The sequence below is a fragment of the Austrofundulus limnaeus genome, unplaced genomic scaffold (genome assembly GCF_001266775.1).
Source record: "Austrofundulus limnaeus strain Quisiro unplaced genomic scaffold, Austrofundulus_limnaeus-1.0 Scaffold623, whole genome shotgun sequence".
Lineage (NCBI taxonomy): Eukaryota > Metazoa > Chordata > Actinopteri > Cyprinodontiformes > Rivulidae > Austrofundulus > Austrofundulus limnaeus.
Genome location: NW_013953025.1, coordinates 40,744 through 65,968, shown reverse-complemented (window position 1 = coordinate 65,968; position 25,225 = coordinate 40,744). Strand labels below are relative to the sequence as shown.

Sequence of the window (25,225 nt, the reverse complement as noted above, 5' to 3'; positions counted from 1 at the left end):
GTACGAACAAAAGTAAGAGAAATTTAGGATAAGAATATGAACATGTTCTTGCATGAGGCCCAATGTTTGAAAATCACACAGCTAACAGAACTGTATTCTAGGATGTGCACATTATTCTGTTGCCCACTTCCAACCATATCACACCCACCCTGGCAGTAACCCCAAAGCTTATGATTTAATCAGCTGGAGAGCGCTTTAGAAATGAGGACAGGCAGATTTGAACCAATTGTAAAATAATAATGAATTATCATCAGTACAACCCCTGGCAAAAAGTATGGAATCACTGGTCTTGGATGAGCACTCATTCAGACATTTCATTCTGTAAAACAAACTCAGATCAAAAACATGATACAATGATAAGGTCGATCCAAAATGCAACTTGTTGGTTTTCAGGAACACTCAAAGAAATGAGGAGAAAACATTGTGGAAGTCAGTGAATGTTACTTTTATTGACCAAGCACAGGGAAAAAAATATGGAATCACTCAAATCAGAGGTAGAAAATAAGGACACACCCAGTCATTTTCCTTTCCCCAAATGGACACCTGCCTCAGATTAGATCTGCTCATTAGTCTGCAGTTAAAAACACCTGCAGTCATGACACCTTGGAGGGCTGCTGGACGAAGTGGAGTGGTTAGAACCATGGCTCCAACAAGAGAAATGTCTCCTGAAACAAAATAGAGGACTGTGAAACTTMTTGAAGGTAACTCTTCACACATGGTTGCTAAAGATGTGGGCTGTTCATAGTCAGCTGTATCCAAGATATGGACCAAATACAAACAGCATGGAATGGTTGTTAAAGCAAAGCGTACTGGTAGACCAAGAAAGACATCAAAGTGTCAAGACAAACAACTTAAGGCCATTTGTATTGAAAACTGAAAAAGTACAACTAAACAGATGAAGCATAAATGGGAGGAAGCTGGAGCCAATGTATGTGACCGAACCGTAAGAAATCCTCTAAAGGAAATGGGATTTCAATACAGGAAAGCTAAAAGAAAACCATCATTGACACCTAAACAAAAAAGAACAAGACTGCAATGGGCTAAGGAGAGGCAATCATGGACTGTGGATGACTGGATGAAAGGTATCTTCAGTAATGAGTCAAGAATCTGCATTGGACAAGGTGATGATGCTGGAACTGTTGTTTGGTGCCATTCCAGTGAGATTTATGAAGAGGACTGCCTGAAGAAAACAACTTAATTTCCACAGTCCTTGATAATATGGGGCTGCATGTCAGGCAAAGGCACTGGGGAGATGACTGTGGTTCATTCTTCTATCAATGCACAAGTTTACATTGACATTTTGGACAGTTTTCTCATCCCTTCAATCAAACAGATGTTTGGAGGTGATGAAATAATTTTCCAAGATGACAATGCATCCGGCATAAGGCATTGGGCACAAACAGTGAAGGCATTCCTTGGAGAAAGACACATTCAGTCGATGTCATGGCCTGCAAATAGTCCAGATCTCAACCCAATTGAAAACCTGTGGTGGAAATTGGAAAAAAAGGTCCACATGAAGGCTCCGACCTGCAAAGCTGATCTGGCAACTGCTATCAAAGAGAGTTGGCACCAAATTGATGAAGAATACTGTTTGTCACTCATCAAGTCCATGCCTCAGAGACTGCAAGCTGTTAAAAGCCAAAGGCGGTGCAACTAAATACTAGTGATGTATTTTGAATGGTCTTTTGTTTATCTGTTTTTCATGATTCCATACTTCTTTCCTCTGAATTGAGTGATTCCATATTTTTTCCCTGTGCTTGGTCAATAAAAGTAACATTCACCGACTTCCAAAATGTTTTCTCTTCATTTCTTTGAGTGTTCCTGAAAGCCAACAAGTTGCACTTTGGAATGACCTTATTATTGTATCATGTTTTTGATCTGAGTGTTATGATTCTGTCACTGTCTGCCCAGATCTTGCCCCAGTTTAGTTTTATTTTATTTCTTGTTCCAGGTCATCCTCGTAGTCTTGTTCCCAGCCTTTCAGTTCACATCCAGCTCCTGCTCACTGCTCTCACCCCTCCCGTCATAGAAACTCTAATCAAGCTCATTTCACTCACCTGTCTCCAGCAGTATTTAACTCAGTCTCACTCTCCAGCTCATTGCCAGATTTTCATCAGCCTCGCCTATGATCTTCCAGCATTCTTGTCCCTTGTCCTGCTCTTGCCTCATGTCCCCGAACTTGCTCATGTCTCCTGGTTTTACATCTCCTACCTCAGCCCATCAGATCCCACCTGCCATCTGCTCTTACGGTAACGACCTTTATTTTGTCTCTTGGATTATTGTCACTCGCCTGCTCCCTGAATGGAACCGCGCCACATCGGACCTCCTGGATCTCGACCCCTGAACGCATCTCTGGACTAACGACTCAGTCATCTCCTTCTAACCTGGTAACGTCCTCTGATCACCGGTGTATGACCCTTGCCCCGTTTCTGACCACAAGTAAGTCCAGCGATCCATTCGCTCTCCGTGACAAAACACAGCCTGGAACCAAAACACATCAGCTGTTGTTTCAACCTGGATCTCATCTCAGCAGGAAAGGTTGGTGACTTTCTTTTTCATAAATAATATTGTGTTCACGACCCAACCTAACCCCAAGCTTCTGTGTCTAGAACTGATGACCCCGGAGTCCGGTCCTAACCTTCCAGCCAAATTTTCTAACAATAAACTTGTTAAAACTTTGACGCTGTTTGGTGTTTATTCAGAGCTCAAAATACAAACCTTAACAGATAATCTGGCCATTATGAGCTAAACCAAGCACACCCTGGAAGGCAAGTATTGAGGGAGCTTTAAATGATCTGGATAAAAGTATTCGTAACATTAACACAACTTTAAGTAATTTATCATTGTCTTGTAATGTTACGGCTCCCCCTGCTGGAGGACAAGCAGCATCACCTAATGTTTCAAGACCTCAGCCTTCCTCATATATGGAGCCCCGTTTGTGCCCACCCGAGAAATTCAAAGGTGATTCCGAGCAGGGTCGAGCTTTTCTCACTCAATGTGAGAAACAATTTGAGTTACAACCCTCATCATTCCCTTCTGAATGCTCCAAGGTCGCTTATGTAATTTCACTTTTGTCTGGTAAAGCCAAGTTATGGGGGACTGCTGAGTGGTAGAGAGACGCTCTCATTTGTTACAAACACCAAGACTTTGCTAGAGAATTACTGAGTTTTTTGTCCGGTTCTTCCCCATCATGAAGCATCCAGAGGCCTGCTAACACTCAAACAGGGGGAACAAGAGGGTCAGAGAGTTTATTATTGATTTTCATACCCTAGCAGTGGACAGCTGGTGGAATGATGAGGCTCTGCAGGACGCCGTTTTGCAGGCATTGAACGAGGGCATCAAGGACGAACTGGCGACTTGAGATCCACCCCAGTCCTTACAGGAATTGGAAGACCTGGCGACACGCATCGATTTAAGGCTGCATGAGCGAAGGCAAAATTGACTAGGTAAAAACTTCTCTGGTACTCATTTGTTACCTTCCAGAAACACTGACACAGGTCAGAGGAAGCCAGGCCGTTACCTTCCCAGTGGAACAAACTACTGTGGAACCCATGCAGATYGGCAGGTGGAAGATTTCTTTGGAGGAGAGGACCCATCATAGGAACGAAGGTCTGTGCTTATACTGTGCTGGTGTTGGTCATATTGCCATTAATTGCCCTGTAAAAGCTAAAAGAACCAAGACTCATGTCTTTAGTCCTGCTCAAGTGAGCCACTCCCTTCCTGTATTGTCAGCAGATTTAAATGTGTCAGGTAAAAATCATGCTGTTAAAGTGTTCATTGACTCTGGGACTGATACMGAGTTTATTGATCACAAGTTTGCTCTTTCTCTGGGACTACAGATTCGTCATTCTGAGAGAAACCATAAGATTCAGGCGCTGGATGGGCACAACCTCAACCACACCAGCTCTAAGACCCTGCCCGTGAAAATGACCATTGGAGGAAATCACACTGAGGAAATAACTTTCTGGTAATCACATCGCCCAACCTTCCCATCGTCCTTGGAGCCACCTGGTTGGAGAAACACAACCCCCACATAAACTGGATCAACAAGGAGATTATGGGTTGGTCAGAACAATGTTCATCCAAATGTCTTTCCGCAGCTAATCTTGAGAAGGAACCTTGTAATGAGGCTTGCCTGCCCTTTCTTGTTTTGACTGATCACAAGAACCTTGAGTATCAAGTCAGCTAAAAGATTAAATCCTCGACAGGCCAGATGGGCTCTGTTTTTCAGTCGTTTCAACTTTGTTTTATCCTACAGACCCGGGACCAAGAACACTAAACCGGATGCCCTGTCGAGAGTTCATGAGTCTGACACAACCAAAGGCGACCAGGGAGGGTTCGTGTTTCCAGATGCTGTGCGCCTGGCCATAAACCAAGTCGAGAGAGAAGTCAGGGCAGCCCACCAGAACCACCCACCTCCCAATGAATGCCCGGATGGCAATTTCTTCGTTCCAGACCACCTAGTTGGTAAAGTATTGGAATTTTGCCATTCTTCACGTCTTTACTGCCATCCAGGTATCACCAAGACAATAATAGTATATTCAGGTCTCAGTTCTGGTGGGGATCCCTAGAAAGGGACGTTAGAGAGTTCATTGGATCTTGTATTCAGTGTGCCCTGGCAAAATCCTCTCGACGGCCACTGGCGGGTCTCCTCAGGTCTCTCCCTATACATCACGCCCTTGGTCACACATTTCTATGGATTTTGTGACTGGTCTGCCGCAGTCTGAGGGTAAGACTGTGATCCTTACGATTGTGGATCGTTTTTCTAAAATGGTACACCTTGTCGCTCTCCCCGGTCTGCCCACAGCCAAGGAAATGGCTCAGGTCTTTATAGACAATGTTTTCAGGTTTCATGGATTGCCAAGCAATATAGTGTCAGACCGGGGCCCTCAGTTTATCTCAGGTTTTTGGAAAAAGTTTTGTGCCATGCTCGACATCTCACTGAGTTTTTCTTCAGGATATCACCCTCAGACTGACGGTCAGAAGGAGAGAGCCAATCAAGAACTGGAGACCCGCCTAAGGATCCTGTGCGGCAACGACGCCACCAAGTGGGCTATGAATCTCTCCCTGGTCGAACATGCACTCAACTGCCTGCCATCAAGTTCCACGAGGCTGTCACCCTTCTATGTGGTCTATGGATACCAGCCGTCTGTGTTTTCTGCCCACGAACGAGCAGCCCAGGTTACCTCAAGCCCATCAAGCAGCCCTTCGGTGTCAGAGAGCTTGGAGAGCCGCCAAGAAAGAACTGGTAAAGTCTACCCTCGTGGCCACCAGAACTGCCAACAGGAGGACTTCTGCCCCCCAGTACCAGATGGGCGATTGAGTGTGGCTCTCCACTAAGGACTTACCGCTGAGGGTAGACTGCCGTAAGCTAGCTCCTCATTTCGTGGGCCCCTTCCCTATCTCCAAGGTGATCAACCCGGCGACTGTCAGACTCAGACTCCCAGGCTCCATGCGTGTTCATCCCACGTTTCATGTGTCCCGGGTCAAGCCTGTCCAACGGTCCAGATTTTGTCCCTCCTCCAGCCCGACTCATCAATGGTGGCCCGGCGTACACGGTTCGCCGCATCCTCAAGTCTCGTCGTTGGGGTCGTGGCATCCAGTACCTCATCGACTGGGAGGGATATGGTCCAGAAGAGAGATTGTGGGAGGGATATGGTCCAGAAGAGAGATTGTGGGTACCAACTTGCCATGTCCTTGATAAAGCCCTCATCAGGGACTTCCATAGAAGCAACCCCAGTCAGCCAGCGCCAGCTAGAGGGCCGTCAGGAGCCGGAGGGGGGGGGGGGGTTCCTGTTATGATTCTGTCACTGTCTGCCCAGATCTTGCCCCAGTTTAGTTTTATTATTTTATTTCTTGTTCCAGTTCATCCTCAGTCTTGTTCCCAGCCTTTCAGTTCACATTCAGCTCCTGCTCATTGCTCTCACCCCTCCCGTCATAGAAACTCTAATCAAGCTCATTTCACTCACCTGTCTCCAGCAGTATTTAACCCAGTCTCACTCTCCAGCTCATTGCCAGATTATCATCAGCCTCACCTATGATCTTCCAGCGTTCTTGTCCCTTGTCCTGCTCTTGCCTCATGTCCCTGACCTTGCTCATGTCTCCTGTCTCAGCCCCTGTTGGATCCCGCCTGCCATCTGCTCTCACGGTAACGACCTTTTTTTGTCTCTTGGATTATTGTCTCTCGCCTGCTCCCTGAACGGAATCGCGCCACATCGGACCTCCTGGATCTCGACCCCTGAACGCATCTCTGGACCAATAACTCAGTCATCTCCTTCTAACCTGGTAATGTCCTCTGATCACCGGTGTATGACCCTTGTCCCGTTTCTGACCACGAGTAAGTCCAGCGATCCATTCGCTCTCCGTGACAAAACACAGCCCGGAACCAAAACACATCAGCTGTTGTTTCATCCTGGATCTCATCTCAGCAGGAAAGGTTGGTGACTTCCTTTTTCACAAATAATATTGTGTTCACGACCCAACCTAACCCTAAGCTTCTGTGTCCAGAACTGACGACCCCGGAGTCYGGTCCTAACCTTCCAGCCAAATTTTCTAACAATAAACTTGTTAAAACTTTGACGTTGTTCGGTGTTTACTCAGAGCTCAAAATACAAACCTTAACACTGAGTTTGTTTTACAGAATGAAATGTCTGAATGAGTGCTCATCCAAGACTGGTGATACCATACGTTTTGCCAGGGGTTGTATAGTGTTGGTCCTGAGTGTTCATGCTTGTAGCCTCAGATGCTTCCTGACATGAGGAGAGCTGGGGTGCAGGTGTAATACAGTTCAGTGCTCTAGGATTACTGAAACTAAACAGAGAAGGGTTTAAAACTCAGGCAGTTTTGAGAGAAGAATTGTTGCACAAATTTCTTGAACATGTTCAAAGTGAAGTGACAAAACAGTGGACCCCCATGGCCCACCAGGGAAACAGTACTGTTCACCAACTAGTCTCCATCAGCTCAGTGACATAAAAGCAGCACTGCCCACACTGTGGATGGACACAAAGTCCCAAAGAAACACGCTTTTGGGGGGGGGGGATTGCCATAAGACCTTTGAGTGTTTCTGTGGGAATTTGTGCCCACTCATTTACAGACAATTTGTGTGGGAGGAGAAGATCTGACATGTAATCTTTGTTCCTGTTCATTGTGAAGGTGCTCTGTGGAGTCCAGGTAACAATCTGTGACAGATAAACATAAGAAATGTAATTATTATTTAGTCATCTGTGCCACAGTGTGTGTGTGTGTTTTTTCTGTTTGTGCAGCAAGGTTAAATTTTAACCACAACATAAGAACCAAAGAGGTGAACTTGTTTCAGTTATGCTCAGAGCTTCAGATATTCCTCCATCCTGGGCCTGGATGACTGGTGCTGATGTTGATCTGTGTTTCTGGGCTCTGCTATCTTCACCACGCAAGATGCTCTGAGTGCTCTACAAGTTCTTCAGTGAAAGAGAGTTACATAAATGATCTTAATCCTCTGGCTGAAAAACAGCCCAGTGTCATATGCTGACACTGTTATGTAAGTACTTCCTGTCCCAGTCCCCACTGCCATAACATCTACCTAACAAGGTGCAGGCTGCATACAGAACGTGGAGTTTAACCTGCTGAGGCGTGAGACCATCATGGTTCACAGCAAAGCACAGAACCAGGATTTATACAGTAAAAAAAAAAAAAACTAAGAGAAGACTACCAACCTTGTTGAGCTCTTCTATTCTTCGTATCAGGTAAGGGTTGCTGGAGGAGTTCTCAAAGTAAACATAGTCTGGAACAAATAAAAACAACAAAAACTGAATTCATCCACTTGTGAAAATTAAAAGTGCTAATTCTACAATGAAAGAGGAAGTTTGACAAAATTGGAGATACTCACAAATCAAATCTCATTTCTTAGAAAGTTGGAATCAAACTTTAGAGATAAAAAGCTAAACAGCTAATATTTAAAGTGCCTGTGATATCAAATTTTTGTAATAAACATGAATGCATTTTTGGAAAGATAGCATTGATAACATATTGCAAAACAAATTTCACACTCACTGCTGAGAAGAACAGTTGTTCAGATATTTGCATGTGAAGAAACAGGAAGTGATGTCAAAAGGGAATGTCAGCATGTAAACCAGAGCTTTGCTACAATAGCTAACACAGACTGTAGAGAAGAATCTGATGTTTCTTTAGATTATTTTTAGTCTCTATCAGAAAGATGAAGAAGAGTTAAAGTTTAAATAATTTTGTTTTAATAGTGACCAGCAAGTTTATTAATGAGTTCCTCTTTGATGTCACTTCCTGTTTCACTTTGGCTGAGCCAAGTTCAAAGAAAATAGCCCAGTTATGGGACAAAACGGGTAAAATCATGTGTACTATGCCGATTTTCTTAAGTATGAAGACGATTTCTTTGACTTTTCGTATTTGAAGGATAGGCATGTCACAGGCACTTTAAATATATTTAGTAAAATCCATCTTTTATTCATTACTTTTCACATGATGAACTAACATTTAAAAAGGCTGGACTTATAATAAACTGATATTCTGTTGCTAGGAATAAAACACTGAATAAAGATAAGGTTTGTTACAAACGACAGAACTTTAAAAMCACATTTTACTAGTTTCTACAGATTTGTGTTCACCCTGTGACAACCCACATTCAGCTTCTCTATCCAATAATCCAGAGGTTAAACATGTGCAGCTGGTAGTTCATATTATATGTTTTCCTCTCGTGTTGTTTTGGAATCAGAACAAATTAAGATAAGTTGTAAGAGATGGCAGTAGTCTTCTAACAGCAGAGGTTTTACACGCCTCTTCCAGAACGGTTTCAGAGAAAGAAGAGCAAAGAGAAGACACATGTCCCCAACATTCATCCCTGACATCTTACAGGTCTCCACATGCAGACAACATTTAAAATGAGTGCTACTGAAATATAAACAAAACAGGAATCCAAAAGCTCCAGCTGGTATTCTCATTGAGCTATAAATAGAAAGTATCCCTCAGCATATTTTTGCATCACGTCAGACCTCCTGAGCTCACCAGCCAGAGCATTTCCACATCTTACTACTGTGTGAACCTCTGAACGTCCACCTGTCTGTGAGAAAAACTCACCGAAGGCTTAAAAACGTAAAGACATGAAATACATATGCAATAATTACCCTAAAAAATGAGTTTATTTGGAAAAACTTTCTAATTAAAAAAGAACAGAAATATAGTCTGGAAAAAGAAATGTTTATACTTAATTTTTCATGACTGTTTTCACCTTATTCCTGATTAAATATGTCCACAAACAGAAGTTACAAAAAAGCTGTTTCTCTGTGGCTAAATGCTAAGACAGTTTAGTTTAAGGACATTCGTCTTCAGTTTTGCTAACTTTAGTTTCAGTATTAATACAGCTCATCATTCTTTCGGTCCTCTGCTGTATTTGTTTCTGGAATTACGAGACAAAGCTGAACTTGTAACTTTCAAAATAAGAGTGCTTTACAGTTCTTGATTTCCTTCAAATAACTTGACAGAACTAACTATGGTATGAAATGCACGACTGAGAGAAGTTCTTTGTCTCAGTGCTGGCTGAAACAGTGAAGCTACCTGACCTCAGCAAACTTTTCTGTTACCACTGTCAGCTCCAAAACACACTCCGTCACAGCTGTTTGGTTTGTCACAGCTTTCTTTACCTTACGTCACATGACCATGCAGGTGGAGCCATCTTAATGTAATCAGATTGAGGTTCTGTTGTGTCTCAGACCTGAACCTGAACTCATCATTTCACCATCTGCAGCAACAGAGGGAATATATGCTAACAGCTAGCTTTTCCTCTTCTTCTCCAGAGGCTGAAGGCACAGATTTCTATCTAAAGACATCAAGAGTGAAGCAGCAGTCAGGTTTTGTTGCTTACGAGTCGTAGTTCACATTTGATCAATGACAAGTACTGTAGACTGTGGACAGCCTCAGTACGTGAATGATACTGAGTCAGTAAAACAATCCTTGGAACAAATTATTATAAATTTCAATTAGGATTGGGCAATAATACTGTAATAGTACAGATTGTGATAGACATGTTTACTTGTTTTGCACAGATATTGTAGAACATTTCAGTAAACTTTTAAAAAGAGAGATGCAAAAAATGCTAACTTTCACTGCAGTCCCTGGACAGGTTCAAATATTATTTAACAGATTCTGATTTGGTAAAAAGCCAGTATTATGTCTAATATTTCTTTATTCACATTAGGGTTGGGCATAACCCTATTGTGTGCAATTAATCGTCAGAAAAACATTAATCGATTATTTTTTGGCACTTGATGATTAATATGATTAATGCCACCAGGCAGAGTCCACTCCTCGTTGCTTCAAATACGACGAACATTTAAAAAAAGTTCTGTAATTTATTTATCAACACAGTTTAAAATTTGATGTACAGCCTGAAGTCTGTAATTTTGACACAATTTGGAACAGATTTTTATGAACAGCAAATCTTTCCCACTAAATTGGTCAAGTGACTAGGACATATGGAGGTCCAGGGACTCCAAGGGATTAATTGTCACCTGTCACCTGCCAGGACTGCACAGGGCCAACACGCAGGGGCGGAGAAGGAGCGACTGCATCATTATTGGTGTATGCCCCCTCACGCCCGACCCTTCAAGTCAACTATAATGCACAATGTCCGTCTGCTCTCCCGCTGCTATCCCCGAGTGACAACCGTCTTGTGGATTGCTCCCAGTCAGAACTGTGAGACACCTTGTGGCTCGGAGCGTGTGATTGGTCAGAAATTCGTGGGTGTGTTTGTTCCTGAGGAACACAGCCCCGCTCCAGCTGCGCTGAGGAGCAGGACTCTGATCAGCTCTGCCTTCTGCAGCTTCTTTTGTTTAAAATGAGGATCTATGATAAATTATAGTCTGCTGCATCTCCAGCTCGTTTATACTCACTCAGGAAAAGACGTCCAAAATAACCCAATCTCCAACCCGCTGTCTCACGTCTTACTAAAGTATAATCTAAGCTTAACCAAGCTCTTGGTAAAAGGACTCACATAATCTTGTCAAGCAGCTGTGACAGAGTGGTCAGGGGAGTCGTCCTGGAACCGGAAGGTCACCGGTTTGATCCCCCGTCCAGCTGTCTCAGTTGTTGTGTCCTTGGGCAAGACACTYCACCTCTGATGTGTGTCTCATCAGTGTATGAATGTGATTGGCACTGATTAGTCTCCATAGATGATTGTACATGTTAGCTTTGTAGAGACCTAATAGAGTGCTGTGTGAATGGATAAATGAGGACACAGATTGTAGTGTGAAGAGCTTTGGGTGTCCTGCTTGGGTAGAAAGGTGATATATATAAGTACAGTCCATTTATGCCTCAGGGAAAACAAATAAAACAGTTTCTTCTGCACATTCAAAGAGACATGAAAGTAGAGGCTGCAAATATCTGGTTAACCACCTCATTCAGAGATGTGTTCAGATAAGACTCAAACTAAACAGCAGCTCATGAAATGTCTTTTTATTCCTCAGAATTATTCATCACTCTGATACTAACAGAGAGTGGCTCTTTGAGGCTGTTCCTGAGAAAAACCTCCATGTGGTCCACCCACAGACAGACAGGGACAGAGAGCCTCTGGAGGGTCTCAGCCAGGTCCTGATGCATCACCACGAGCATAGGATGAGAGAGAAGAGACAGGGTTCTTCCTCTGGTAAACACACTGGAGGAAAGCATCCCTGCACTGTTAATAGTGAAGAAACACAGCATCTCCAGATTACATAACACTGGATGAAGGAGCAGAGGACGTGCACTTCCATGTGCCTGACAAAAAACTAAACAAACACAACTGCAGGCTGGACACAGATCCTTTTTATTCTAATGAAAGATCAAAGCTCCTTACTCCCAGCTACAATCATGGACACCTGTCTGCTGCTGGTCCCATCTCTTCTGCTGGGAAAAGGTGACATCTACAAGTACGTTAAGACAAATGACAAGCAAAGACAAAGTGCCAGCTGGTGTGGTGCAGGATGAGCCGTGCTTTAGGGTGAAAAAGAAAAGATCAAAGAAGTGTTGGACTAATCTCTGTATAAGATAACGGTCTTACACTGCGCGTATGTTGTGAAGTGGAAAATAACTATAGTTAAACTCAAAAACATGACTAACTTTGATTTACCACCACTTCACTTTGTCTTCTGAATAAGGCACTCTGTCCTTCAGCCTAAACTTTCATYTTTTATTTTATTTACCGTTATTTATCCAGGTAAGTCCTGTTGAGATCTCAGATCTCTTTTTCAATGGAGGCCTGGGCCTGAAGGCAACCTATTGTACATGTTTTTAGGGGTGGAGGAGACCGGAGTACCAGGAGAAAACCCACARAAACACAAGGAGAACATGCAAACTCCACACAGAAAGACCCCAGGTCTGAACCAGGGATCAAACCCAAGACCTTCTCGCTGTGAGGCATCACTGCTAACCACTGATCCACTGTGCTGCCTAAAACTCAACAGCATAGTGGTGGCGTTACAAGACCGGAGCTCAGAGTCCAGTACCAGCTCCCAGAGTCCAGATCAGTACCAGCTCCCAGAGTCCAGATGAGTACCAGCTCTCAGAGTCCAGTACCAGCTCACAGAGTCCAGACCAGTACCAGCTCTCAGAGTCCAGCACCAGCTCTCAGAGTCCAGCACCAGCTCTCAGAGTCCAGCACCAGCTCTCAGAGTCCAGCACCAGCTCCCAGAGTCCAGTACCAGCTCCCAGAGTCCAGTACCAGCTCCCAGAGTCCAGATCAGTACCAGCTCAGAGTCCAGTACCAGCTCACAGAGTCCAGTACCATTACCTTCATTCATGTTGGAAATACAAATCCAGATAGTGTTTGGCACAGATCACACTGACGATGATGAATCAGTGTGGTACGATGAAGTTGTGTAATGAAGATAAAGACCCAGTTTACACTGGAAACATTAGTGTTTTATCAATCTTTACTGTGGCCAATCAACAGGATCTAAACAGGTTCATGAATCCACTGAAGATGCCAGGCAGCGCTGCTAGATGGGAAGTGAACTCTCACACAGTGGCTGTAAAGTGATGGTTTGGACCACAGTGAGGTGTGTCGTCAGAGGGGGACACTGTAAGGTGAGGTTTGTGTGTTTCATGTGCACAGACGAGGAGGGGGGCTAAAAATGTTGATTATTGAATTATCTGATGCTGCTCTTCAACCAGATACAATCTGATCTGAGCAACAAAGCAGTTCAATCCAAACTGGTTCAGCTGGACTCAGCAAGGACGACAGTTTGCAGCTCCTCATGTGAGAATCATGTATTGCCACAAAATAAATACTTACAAAATTAAAAATGGTGAGGATACTTGTGATTCTCACTAACAGTTATTGAGAAAAGATTTGTGAACTTTGAACTGCAACAGTGCAGGTGTTTACTGTAAACAACATAGGCTTGTGCCAAATTGTATCAAGTGAGATTAATCATCAGAGCGTCACTGATTAATATCTGGGTGATCTGCAAGGTGTGCAACAGCAGAGTGAAAACAACCACAAAAAACAAAAATAAAATAAAATAAAATAAGAGTACGACGACAGCCACAAGAAGTGGACCCAGGCCACAGTCAGCTATAAAACAACTGTTCAGCTACCCAACATTCAGACAACAAGCCTCTGTGGACCCCCGTCTGTCTGTCATAGCAGGAGGTGAAGTGTGTGTGTGTGTGTGTGTGGGGGGGGGGGGGGGGGGGGGGGGGGGGGGGGGTCATCAGACATTTAAGTGACAATATTTAACACTAAGAACACTCCTTATACAACATTAGCTAAACAGTGTGTAGAACTTGGGAAAACAACTTTTTTGTGTATTTAACAGTACAGGGACAGCAAAATGTGAAAACCCAAACAGATGACATCATCACCAAGACAAGAGGAAACAAAGATAACGTTAACTCAGCACTTCAATAAACTCCCCCACATGAGAGAAATGATCCACTCAACATCAGAGACAAGAGAAAAGAGAAATAACTACACCTGCTCTTCATCATCTGAGTCATATTTATAGTAACAATAATGAAATTTAGTGGGGAYGCACCACATGTCAGCATCAACATCAGTATTGGCCGATGTTGGTCATTTTATAGTATCGGTCCGATAAGACAAACTGGGCTGATGTCAACATCTGATATTGATTTCCCACTTGTTGTTGTTTGTGTTTGTGGAGGGGAGGTGTTTGGTTGAGTGGTGTTTGATCGTGATAGTGATGCTGTGCAGGAATCACTGAAGTACAGAGTCATGTCTGCGGTCTGGTCGTTGGTTTACCGTACTGAAAAAAGACACGTGTTTGTGTGGATAATTTGTACATAAATAATTTGTGTGTTTGTGTAATATCAGTTATCAACTATAACACCAATAAATGTTCGTATCGGAGCATCCCTACATTTAGGTTCATCTGTGAAGCTCTTCTTTAAAAAATAGTTTTTTGTTTTCACATGAAAACCATAGCAGTGTACAAAAATATTGATACACTGAAATATACTTCATTTCCTGATACTGTTTAAATTCTCAAAATCTCTTTTTAATTAAGGCTTAATGAATAGATGTAAGAAGAAATGTGAAATACAAGTGTTCTTCTGACTGCATAGCAAAAAACTAAATTTAATCAGATTTTATTAATGTAATGCATGCTGTACATTTTATAATGAGCTTTTAAAATTAGAATTAKTGCTGGGCGGTATGACCAAAGTTTTATATAACGGTATTTTACACATTTACACCGGTTTCATGGTTTATCACGTATTTTTCTTTTCATCAAAGGTCAGCTGATAATAAAATATACAAACATTGCTTATTAACCTTTTTTTTTACTGTACGTCTGTCTGTGTCACTGTTTCCCTCCTCTTTGTGTCTTTTCYCTGACTGGTGGTTGGAGACAGTAGTCATGCATTTTGGTCCAGTCATGAAGGAGGAGGGTTAAGAAAAGATTATGATCGGGTCTGTTGTTTTATGTTATTTAATAAAGATTAACAAGACAACTCACCCTGCACACAAGTCAACTCAACTCCACTACAAAACTACTTCCCCTGGGTTTTTCAAAATAGAACCACGTTAAGTCTCCATCAGCATAACGTCTCCATATTAACTAACCGTGTTAAATCTAACCATGCACGTCACTGAAGAGGTGTTTACTACATTCAGCGATGGCGAAAATGGGATTTTTTTTATGTCAGTCAATAGAAGCAGCTGAATTGGCACCCGCCGCTGCAACAAGCTGCTCAACAATAACATTAGCATGCTAACGCACATAGCAGTGCTGCAAAGAAAAGTGTCCCCCGGGAAACAGTTCACTGGCGGCCACGATGAAGCGTTCCGAACGTGTTCAGGCTATTTAAACCGGTATGTCGGTATTCAGAAAATTTATATCATAACAAAAATAAAAAACGGTATTCGGTACGAACCGGTATACCGCCCAGCACTAATTAGAATCTTTTGAAAATTCAAAATATCAGCTTATTAACAGCAGGACAAGATACAGTGATATATCATATTGTAACTGATGTGTTGTGATTTGTATCATATCACTAATTTATTAGCAATACAAAGCTCTGGAAAAGTAATGAAATATTTTACAACTGGGCATTGTCAAAATTCATTAAACAAATTTCTCATATAATTCCTGAAAATGTATTTATCCATCAAAGGACATGTGACAAAAGTTACACAATAAAACAGAAAATTCAGAAAGATGAAAACAAAACAAAACAAAACTGCTCAATAGAAGTTCAGGATATTTGGTTTTGTTGATAAAGGTTTTGTTTTTCTGGTCTCATGAAGTCAAAACGTGTGTTTAAAAACACATTCTAATTGAAACAGGAAATTTATTGATCCAGTCATGGATCAAACACTTGTGAATGTTACCCTTAAGCTATTTATATATAAAAGTGTGTGTTGTGCAGAAACTACTGAAACAATGAAGACTTGGACATGTCCACTAACCGTTTACAGAAGGTCAGACTAAGTTCACCTGGAAAAGGTTTTACTTCATGTTARATTCATCCTGACATTTGACCTGAAAGCCAAATTTCCTGTCATTTTGGTGAGTAGTGTATGTTACGGTTTATAAAGTGATAAATTATGGAGACTGTTTGATGAGGGAGGCTTTGCTGCATTCAGACTAGCCATTAGCTCCTCAGTCTTGTTAGACACACATCCATAACAGGTAAGATATTATTTATAACCTTTACTCAGAACCCCACATCAATGACTAAACTTTTATTTAAATAGGCAACTTGCACATCAAGTAGGGTTGGGCGATATTGGCAAAAAAAATTAATCACGATTAATTGTGGTATTTAGCCGATAACGATTAATTTGACGATTAATCCCCTGGAGTCCCTGGACACCCTTATGTATAGTCACATGACCAATTTAGTGGAAAATATTTGCTCTTCATAAAAATCTGTTCCAAATTGTGTCAAAATTACAGACTTCAGGCTGTACATCAAATTTTAAATTGTGTTGATAAATAAAATTACAGAAATTTTTTTTTTAAATGTTCATCATATTTGAAGCGGAGAGGAGCACCAAGCGGACCAACCAGGGAAATATCCAGTCAGTCTGCCTGGTGGCATTAATCATATTAATTGTCAAGTGCCAAAAAGTAATCGATTAATGTTTTTCTGATGATTAATTGCACACGATACGATTATGCACAACCCTAACATCAAGTCAATATATTTTGATTTTGTAAAATACAAAAATATACACTAATTACAAAAAAAAGTTTACAAAAGAATATGCCCAGTAAAATGCAGCATCAAAAGAAAAGCAAGCAGAATACAATAATGAGTGATTATACAGCATATTGTAGTGCAGAGCAGCATTTAATCATCATGACCTAAATACTCTGCAGAGCTCTGAATACTGAGATCAGCTGCAACCAGCATGAAACACTTTAACAACTAACCTGTAACACTGGGGTCAGCATTASGAGCTAAAACTGATTCAAGTTTGGTCTCACATGAATCCACTTAATGTTTTTAATCCAATTCATTTCAAGCTATAAAATCAAATGATATAGGCTGAAAGCTAAAACTCCTCAACACAGGCTTGTGTTATTAATGTAAAACAATACAACGCTGTAAGTTTATTTCTCGCGTTATTTCTAATTTCACGTTGTACGAGACGAGACAAAACTCAGAGGTTTATTTATTTTAAATGTGAACAAACTTATATCTTCAGGCGCGTCACGTGACGAGCTACATTTATCTTTAAAGTCAGCAGCGATAATAATGTGACAGCTGAAATGATACAGCGGGGGGGATCATGAAATCAAGCCCCCGGCGAAGCTAACAGAGCTAGCTTCGCTACTTTACAGCTCAGCAGCTAATGCTAACAGCAGAGTTCCCTCGAAAAGCAAACCCACAGGCTGTTTATCTGCACCTCACCGAAAACACCGAGGCTTTTATCAGCCGCAACTCCAAGTGAAACATGTGAGGCACAATATCCACTTTGTGGCACCAGTTTCATTTTATTTTTAAACTTTCAGAAGCGGTTCCGCAGCCTGGAAAACAGCCTGTTTCTGTTGAGGTGATATATCGACTTGTTAAAGTTGAATAAAAAAATACAAACAGCTTCATTTTGTTCGAGCAACACGTAGAATCAGCTGTGGGTGCATTAAGTCAAAGGGTTTGTTAATTTACTTGGTCAAAATGCAGTTTAAAGACTGTGACGTTGAAAGAAACTAAACTTGACGCACACGGCACCGTGCCGCTTGGACAGCTAGCTAGTTAGCGGCTAACCTCAGACAGCTAGCGGCTAGCTAGCCACGTTCGTGCAGGAGACGAACAATCAGATTGTGTGTGCGCGAGCGTGTGTACATGTACGGGGAGGTGGGGAGGGGGGTCACAAAGATATATAAAGCATTTCTTACCTCCCACTCGGTACATGTTGGCCGCCATCCTCCCGTAACCTTTATCTAAACCGGTCCCAGGCTTATTCCCGCGCGGGTAAAATGATATCGACCGCGATCTGTTTTATTCCTTCATTTATCTTGGACACCCCCGCCGCGAAACAAAGCCGGCTTCGGGCACGAGCCGAGCTGCTGTGGCGGGTAAAAAAAAAGTTAAAAGTTTCCGTTAGTGATATCCAGGAGCTCGTGCCGTCAAATAATGTAATCCTTTTATTCTTTTCCGGCCCCTCGGACGACCTTCTTCTCCTCTTCCTCACTCACTCATTCACACACAGCTAGCCTGTCTCTTACTCCACTCTTCCTCCCATCCTCCGCTCCAAGCTTCATCCTCCTCTTCTTCACCTCCGCTCAGTTCAGCGCRCACACACACACACGCGCGCGCGCAGTTTCTCTTCGTGTGAKCGCCGATCGTCATCTTCGGCAATTGTCGATAATCTCCGGTGAACTTTTCCTCAGACACTCAGAACCTAATCTTCATCAGTCTGGGAGAAAGTACCACAGAGTGACAGTATAACTACAAGTATCTTACCGAAAATTACTTTGGTAAAACTCTGAGTATTACTTGAGTAAAAGTACAGTATCTTACCAAAACATTACTTTGGTAAAAGTTAAAGTCTCCTTTAGGAATATTACTTGAGTAAAAGTCTTAAAGTATCTGACATTTTTTGTRCTTAAGTATTAAAAGTAAAAGTATTGATTTAAAATGAGCAGTTAGATTTTCTGTAAKGACATTTATTAGGAGGTGACYTCCCCAAAACAGCAGAAATGACTGTTGTATTAAAAATAATTAATTAATGTTAAATTTAGGATGCACYAGTCTAGCTGTTTCAGTTTATATACAAATATCAAGGCTGCACAAACCTTTTCCCCAAAATGAAAATCTATCTGAGGGCTGCAGCCAAATGCAATAATATAATTCATGAAATACAAATACCTCCTCTACTTTTAAATACAGTATCAGAATTTTATATACATCTCATTCAACCNGTACAAACTAGTACAATCAGAGTTTTATATATTTATACTTCTCATTCAACCACAGTTAAATTCACTCCATCTAAAAAAGCACTCTTTATATGGATAGTATTTATTTTTTTACAATAATAAGCTGGAATGAAAACAAGCAAAAATGAAATAAAAGTAACGACATTCTACTTCTTGCCTTTTTATTTTTCATTTATTTAGAAATTTATTAATTTCTTTTGTAACAATTAAATACACAACAAAGAACAAAAACATGCAATCAAAATAAAATCAAAAAGGCAGCAGAAGAAGAATAAATCTAATATATGCTCCTTTTTATCCCCAGAATACAGTGTGTTCAAAATGAAAGTAAACTACAACAAAAATCAAAACAACTGAAACACACAAAAAGCAAAGCTAAACTTAACTTTTTAAAACTGTAAGTAGAAAGTACAGATAATTGTATAAAATATAAGGAGTAAAAGTAAAAAGTAGGCTGAAAAATGATTACTCAAGTAAAGTACAGATATCCAATAATTCTACTTAAGTACAGTAATAAAATATTTGTACTTACTTCACAACTCTGCCTTTCATCATCTTCATCGGTTGAGTTCACGTCAGTGTCAGCTCATRGTTCTAACTTTATCAAAAGGCTGTTTTTATAAACAAATAAAATGTGAAATTCACCAGGTTTATTATTGTTTAATAAAAACAAACAGGATACGTGACATTGTTTCTCACCTTTTTCTGAGAAACTCTGAATATCATTTCAGAGTGTTTTAAAGAATAAATGATTTTAATATTCTAACACAGGGGTCCCCAAACTTTTCCCTGTAAGGGCCACAGAACTTTTCCCTTCTCTGGTGGGGGGCCGGAGTCAGTTTGTAACAGAAAAAGTGTGACTATTGCAGGAGTGCCTAAATGTAAAAATGTATTGTTTTCCAGAAAGCACAATCAAATAACCCTCTCTGGGTTCTTCACAGTATGTATTCTGCTGAGCTAACAGTCCACTTTTTAGCTTTGAAAGTTTGTTTGCTCGCATTTGGCCTTGCAAGCCATCATACTTGTCTTTGTGACGGGATTCATAGTGTCGCCGCAGATTGTATTCTTTGAATACCGCCACCGCCTCTTGACAGATGAACAAAAAATAATCATTTGTCCACTGCAGCTTAAATGCCCTGCATTCTGGATCAGTTTTTCTCTTACCTAATCTTTTCACCATTATTCCGTTCTCTCTTTGAGAGGGGCGGGTTTAGGDTTTTTTTCTGGGGGTTGCCAGATAGGGGCACAGACCACAGAAGGGGGGAACAGAATGTCACGTTATATGTGTTTATGTATGAAATAGTTACTAACTAATAATAGTTAATAATGAAAATAGTTCATAACTAAGGAACATTTTATTGCAAAAGTCCAACTTTATAATCAAATATAAATACACATATATGAAAAAAAGAAACCTAAATGCTCTCTGGTATTGTTCTGGGGGCCAGACCAAATGGGGAGGCAGGCCGGATGTGGCCCGCGGGCCGTAGTTTGGGGACCACTGTTCTAACAGCTCATGTGTATTCTGAAAAAGGTAAGGTTTACTTTGTTAGTCAAATATCTCATGAACTGGACAGATTTTAATTAAACTTGCAGTAAGAAATCACTGTATGTTAATTTTAGAGTCAACTACACAAATAAAAAAATAAAAATGTCTTTAATCAGTTTTAGTAATTGACAACATTTAGAGTGGTAGTAGCTGAGGCTGATCAATACTCTGAGCTCTAACAGACTGTCTTTGTTTCATCTTTGACCATTCACCATTTCACTCTGTTTTCCTGTCAGCAAAATATCTCATGAACCACCTGATGAATTTGAAGCAAAGTCAAACAGTAGTCATCCCAGCTGTGATCAGCTAACAGAGACAGCCCCATTTCAAATGATCATGCAGCAGCCAGCACACACTGGCTCAGCTTCAGACACTTTAGTTAAATCTGCTCTGGTAGTAGCTGACACTCATGCTCTCACATACACTGCAGACAAAAGCTGGTTTAAAAATGAAACTAGTGCAGCAGCAGCAGCACTCAGGTCACTGTGCACCACTGCCCCCTGCTGGCCGTCCACACACAGCACACCTGCTGCTCTCAGCATGGACGGCTGTGTCTGCATGTGTGTCTGTTAGACAGATTTTAATGAAACTCTCAGAAAGGAATCACTGGATATACATAAACAACTCATTAACGTCTGAAGTCATCTTGATTCAGGATAACTGACACAACCAAGTGAGCTTAGAAAAGACAAAAATGCTTGTATTTCAGTCAGTTTTAGAAACGTTGGCATGGTCTTGACCAAGAATCTTACCTGACCTTTAGCTCTAAATATTTCCAACCACTGGACAGAGTTTAATAACTTTCATTAAGTCATAGCTGACAGCACATCTGCTACTGATGAACCTTTGGAGTCAATCCATCTCAAGCTGACTGCAGCAGTCAATTGTCTTAAACACAAACACTGAAATAATTCAGTAGATTTTACAGATGTGGAGTTCAGGTTTGATGTGGTAGCAGCTGAGATTCATTCACAACACATACAGTAAGTGTGATATTTTGCATGACAGATCAGTGGTTCCCAACCTTTTTAGACTTGTGTACCCCATGAGCCATGTTGTCATAACACTAGTGCCCCCTCTGTCAAATGTAACGATGATTCTCCAAAACTATAATGTACTACAGCTGATTATTAAATTAAAATTATTTATTTAACCCCCTAGAATGTTTAATTCTCAGGCATTTTATTCTTTTCAACTCTAACGAAACATAAAGATGAAAACGTTGCCTTGAAAGTGAATAAGTAATTAATTAAATAAACCAGGTAATGGCAGGTGCAGAAAACAGCAGCGTCCAAAATACTGTATGTCAGAAACTCACCCAAATGAGCAAATTCCAAGATATTCCACATTTTATACAGGATTACAATTTGTTTTAATTCTGTGATCCCATCAGCAATTTCTGCATTGCAGAAATCCAAGGGAACTACATAACTCAGTCCTATTTTTACATATTTTTTACACACCTGGGAAGTATTTCCATGTACCCTCTGTAATATGCTCACATACCCCTGGTTGGGAATCACTGACATAGATCACACAGCATTATTTAAAACATGATTGTCTCATATAAGACTGAAATAAAAGGCAGCAGACGATATCCATTCCTTCCAGGAACGCTGCATCTTTTATTAAAATGTAATATTGACAAGTACAAAACATACCAACTAGTTAACAGTCTTTAGAAAAAAAGTCATAATTTGCAGTAAACAGATCTATTGTTACAAAACTGAATTAGTAAAAAATTCTCAGTTTATTTTGAGGAGTTGTCACAGTCTTTTAATGTATGCACAAAGATCCTAACTTTTACTAATAAAGCATAAAAGTATGCAAGAAGATGTGAAGAGGAACCACGTCAGGGTTAGGTTAGGTGAAACAACAACAGTCATGTTGTCCACAGCTGAACGTGATGCTCCTCCTGTTCCTCACCAGAGACGGAGGACATCAGAGACAGGTCCACCACGGTCCACAGTGCTCCTGTGTGACAGTAATGTGTGTTTGCTCTCCTGTTAGAGACAACACTGTCAGCCTGTAACAGGCCTCTGCCTCAGCAGCTGAACCAGCAACCCCCTATAATCACTGTACCAGACACTGCCCACAGCTAGCTGGCCACAGGCTCAGGGGAGCTGGTGGAAGTGGACGAGAGCGAGGCCATTCTCTCCCTGCCGTCCCCCGCTCCTCCACTGGTCACCCTCCACTGAAGGATGCAGGTGTCCTTCCCCCCCATGGAGAGGAGGTGGGAGTCGTTGTGGGTGAAGCRGACGTTGGTGACATGGCTGCCGTGACCCTCGTACTTGTGGTTTGGTGCCTGGAGACGAAAAGGCATGATGTAGACTCAGTCACGCTTAAAGAGGACGGTTCATCGTTAAGTAATCCCAGAACCAGAAGTGTAAATCCTACCTGTCTATAACAACAACCTGTTCTACCTGCAGGGTCTTAGATTGTTGAGCAACTAGCAGCTAATCAAACCACAGGTGACTTCAATACTGGCTCACTTTCTTTAYAGCTCATCAGTGTGCACTATTGTGATTCGTTTACCATCCAAGTCATCTCAACTTTGCCATGCTTCTCCTCCTGCATACTTTGTCCTAGAGCTGCCATTGTAATTTATATCTGTAAAGCCCCTGTGTCAAATGATGGCTATGCCTTTTGGTGCCTGTAAAACTTATAGTTTTTGAAATATTAATGTTTAATAAATTATAATGACAGTCAATGGAGCCTTGTATTGGTCCAATACTGCCCCCTGCTGCCTCTACACAATATGGTACTGCACCATAGTTTTATAATATTTAAACTCAGTAGTTCAGTGATTACAATATTAATGATTGTACTTTGATATTTTACTGTAATACTGTCTTTATGTTGTCCTATTGTTGTAATATATTGCACTTAAGTGTCAATAATTGCATTGGCAAGGTAAACTTTTTCTGTATACATACAATCCAATCCCTGGGATTGTCCTCTGCCACATCTCCTATAGTCTCATGATGAGCACTGTGGGCTTTCATGCGGGAGATCAGGGTTCAAACCCAGTTACTGCAACTTTAACAAAAAATCTCTTCAAATTTCATATTGTCACACAATTACCTTAATTAAAAACACCTGCTGACGTGACAGTTTAGAAAACATATTTGATCCTGGACAAAGCTCGTTCTGCAAGTCCAATGCTGCAGGCAAAGCTATGCTGCAATGACATGCTACATGGCAATGCACACTTGTTTTTACATCGTAAAAACCCATGTCTAGTTCAGTTTGGTTTTAGAAACAGTCTAAAACATCCAGCTGACACCTTGTTGACAACATTAAACTCTTATTAGATGCAGGTGGTGTTGTTGAAGCTGTTTTTTCTTCACTTTAATAAAACATTTGACACTTTTAATCACAACTTTCTTAAACTGTCAACAGGTGCTCCACAAGGATCCAACCTTGGACCATGACTGTTCATATATGCAGATAATATAATCATTTATATACATAACAATAATCTGACAGAAGGTGGGAACTAATTAATGATAATTGATTATACAGATTTTATTTGAAAGTTTTATTGCTGTAATTTGGGATTGATTGTATGATGATAATTGTGTAAAGTAAAACTTTTGTCTGTTTTTGTTACAGAAGATGTGYTGTTGGTGTAACATTTGATGCTCCACAGCAGTGGGGTGTGTTGTGTTGACTTCATCTGATATTTGGATGGAAAAACTCTAACCTTCTGTCTGTTAAATGTCAGTAACAGGAGGTGTGCTGAGTGTAAATATTACTGAAGTCAGAAGTAAATCTGGGCTTTGGAATGATTTGCTGTTAAAATGGATTCTGGCTGATCTGGAGAACAATATATTTAGTCTTTAATAAATATGATTATCATGCAGCCATATGTACCTGCAATGAAAACCTCGGGCACTAACTAGAGCTGTTTCTGAACTGAGTGTGGAYTAAAGAAATGATTACCTTGAGTTTAGGACAGGGGTACTGGAAGAGGTGGACCTTACAGAAGTCATCAGCCACAGCTACAAGCCTCTCATTGTGGGAGCGGCACAGAGCGTTGATGTCTGTCCCATCAGAACCCTCCAACCACACGCCTAAAAATCACCAGAACCAGCCRTCAATCTGACCTGATCCAACAGCACCGTGAAGTGTCTGCTAACGGTCAAAGAGACAACACATGCAGGGAACCATGCTTGGTGCTCCTCACCCATGACGTGGAAGCCCAACACACAAGTGTAGGAGGCCCATTCTCTGTCTCTGCTTTCAAAACGGTTCCTCAGCAGCTTACAGCCATCTCCAATCTCCCCTGTTCAAAYGTCAAGAAGGAACAGTTCATCATACTGTCAACAATATAAAAACAAGATGTACCAGATTTGTGAAAGGGATTGAACTCTTGTTCATGTGTGCTGTCACATTTATTTACAATTTAGAATCTCATTTTATTTTACACAAGCTCATTGACAGGCACACTGAGTTTTGTGGGCCTCTCATAGATAATCTACATAACAGGACACGCTGGTATATACCATAAAACCACATTCATTACATCAAATTTGTTTATAACCACTCGAAATAAGCAGCTTATGACATGCCCACTTCAGAAGATGTGGTACGAGTGCTACGCCATATTGTGAGGGGCGGGCTGTCAATGTAAAGGATTTCTGCATAGAATTGCATATAAATATCAGATTTTGTTTGATTTTTCAATTCTTCAGTATATTAAAAGGAAAAAAAATTGTATAGGTCCTCTGGACGGGTTCTTCTTTAATGAAACGTTTCGTCTCTCCTCCAAGAC

The 25,225-nt window shown here is 41.1% G+C and overlaps 2 protein-coding genes across 3 annotated transcripts in view; both read right to left on the bottom strand.

Annotated features, from left to right (window-relative positions):
* mta2 (metastasis associated 1 family, member 2) overlaps nt 1–18,275 on the bottom strand; it is a gene marked incomplete in the record, with an annotated part of 44,269 nt that extends 25,994 nt beyond the window's left edge. The window contains 3 exon segments of the mRNA XM_014027208.1: nt 7,692–7,759; nt 17,856–18,026; nt 18,186–18,275. Of these exon segments, the coding sequence (XP_013882662.1) occupies nt 7,692–7,759; nt 17,856–17,883 (96 nt within the window).
* A 3,765-nt stretch (nt 18,276–22,040) lies between these two features.
* eml3 (EMAP like 3) overlaps nt 22,041–25,225 on the bottom strand; it is a gene marked incomplete in the record, with an annotated part of 43,050 nt that continues 39,865 nt past the window's right edge. For both annotated transcript variants that reach the window (XM_014027205.1, XM_014027207.1), the window contains 3 exon segments: nt 22,041–22,753; nt 24,394–24,524; nt 24,638–24,736. In XM_014027205.1, the coding sequence (XP_013882659.1) occupies nt 22,547–22,753; nt 24,394–24,524; nt 24,638–24,736 (437 nt within the window).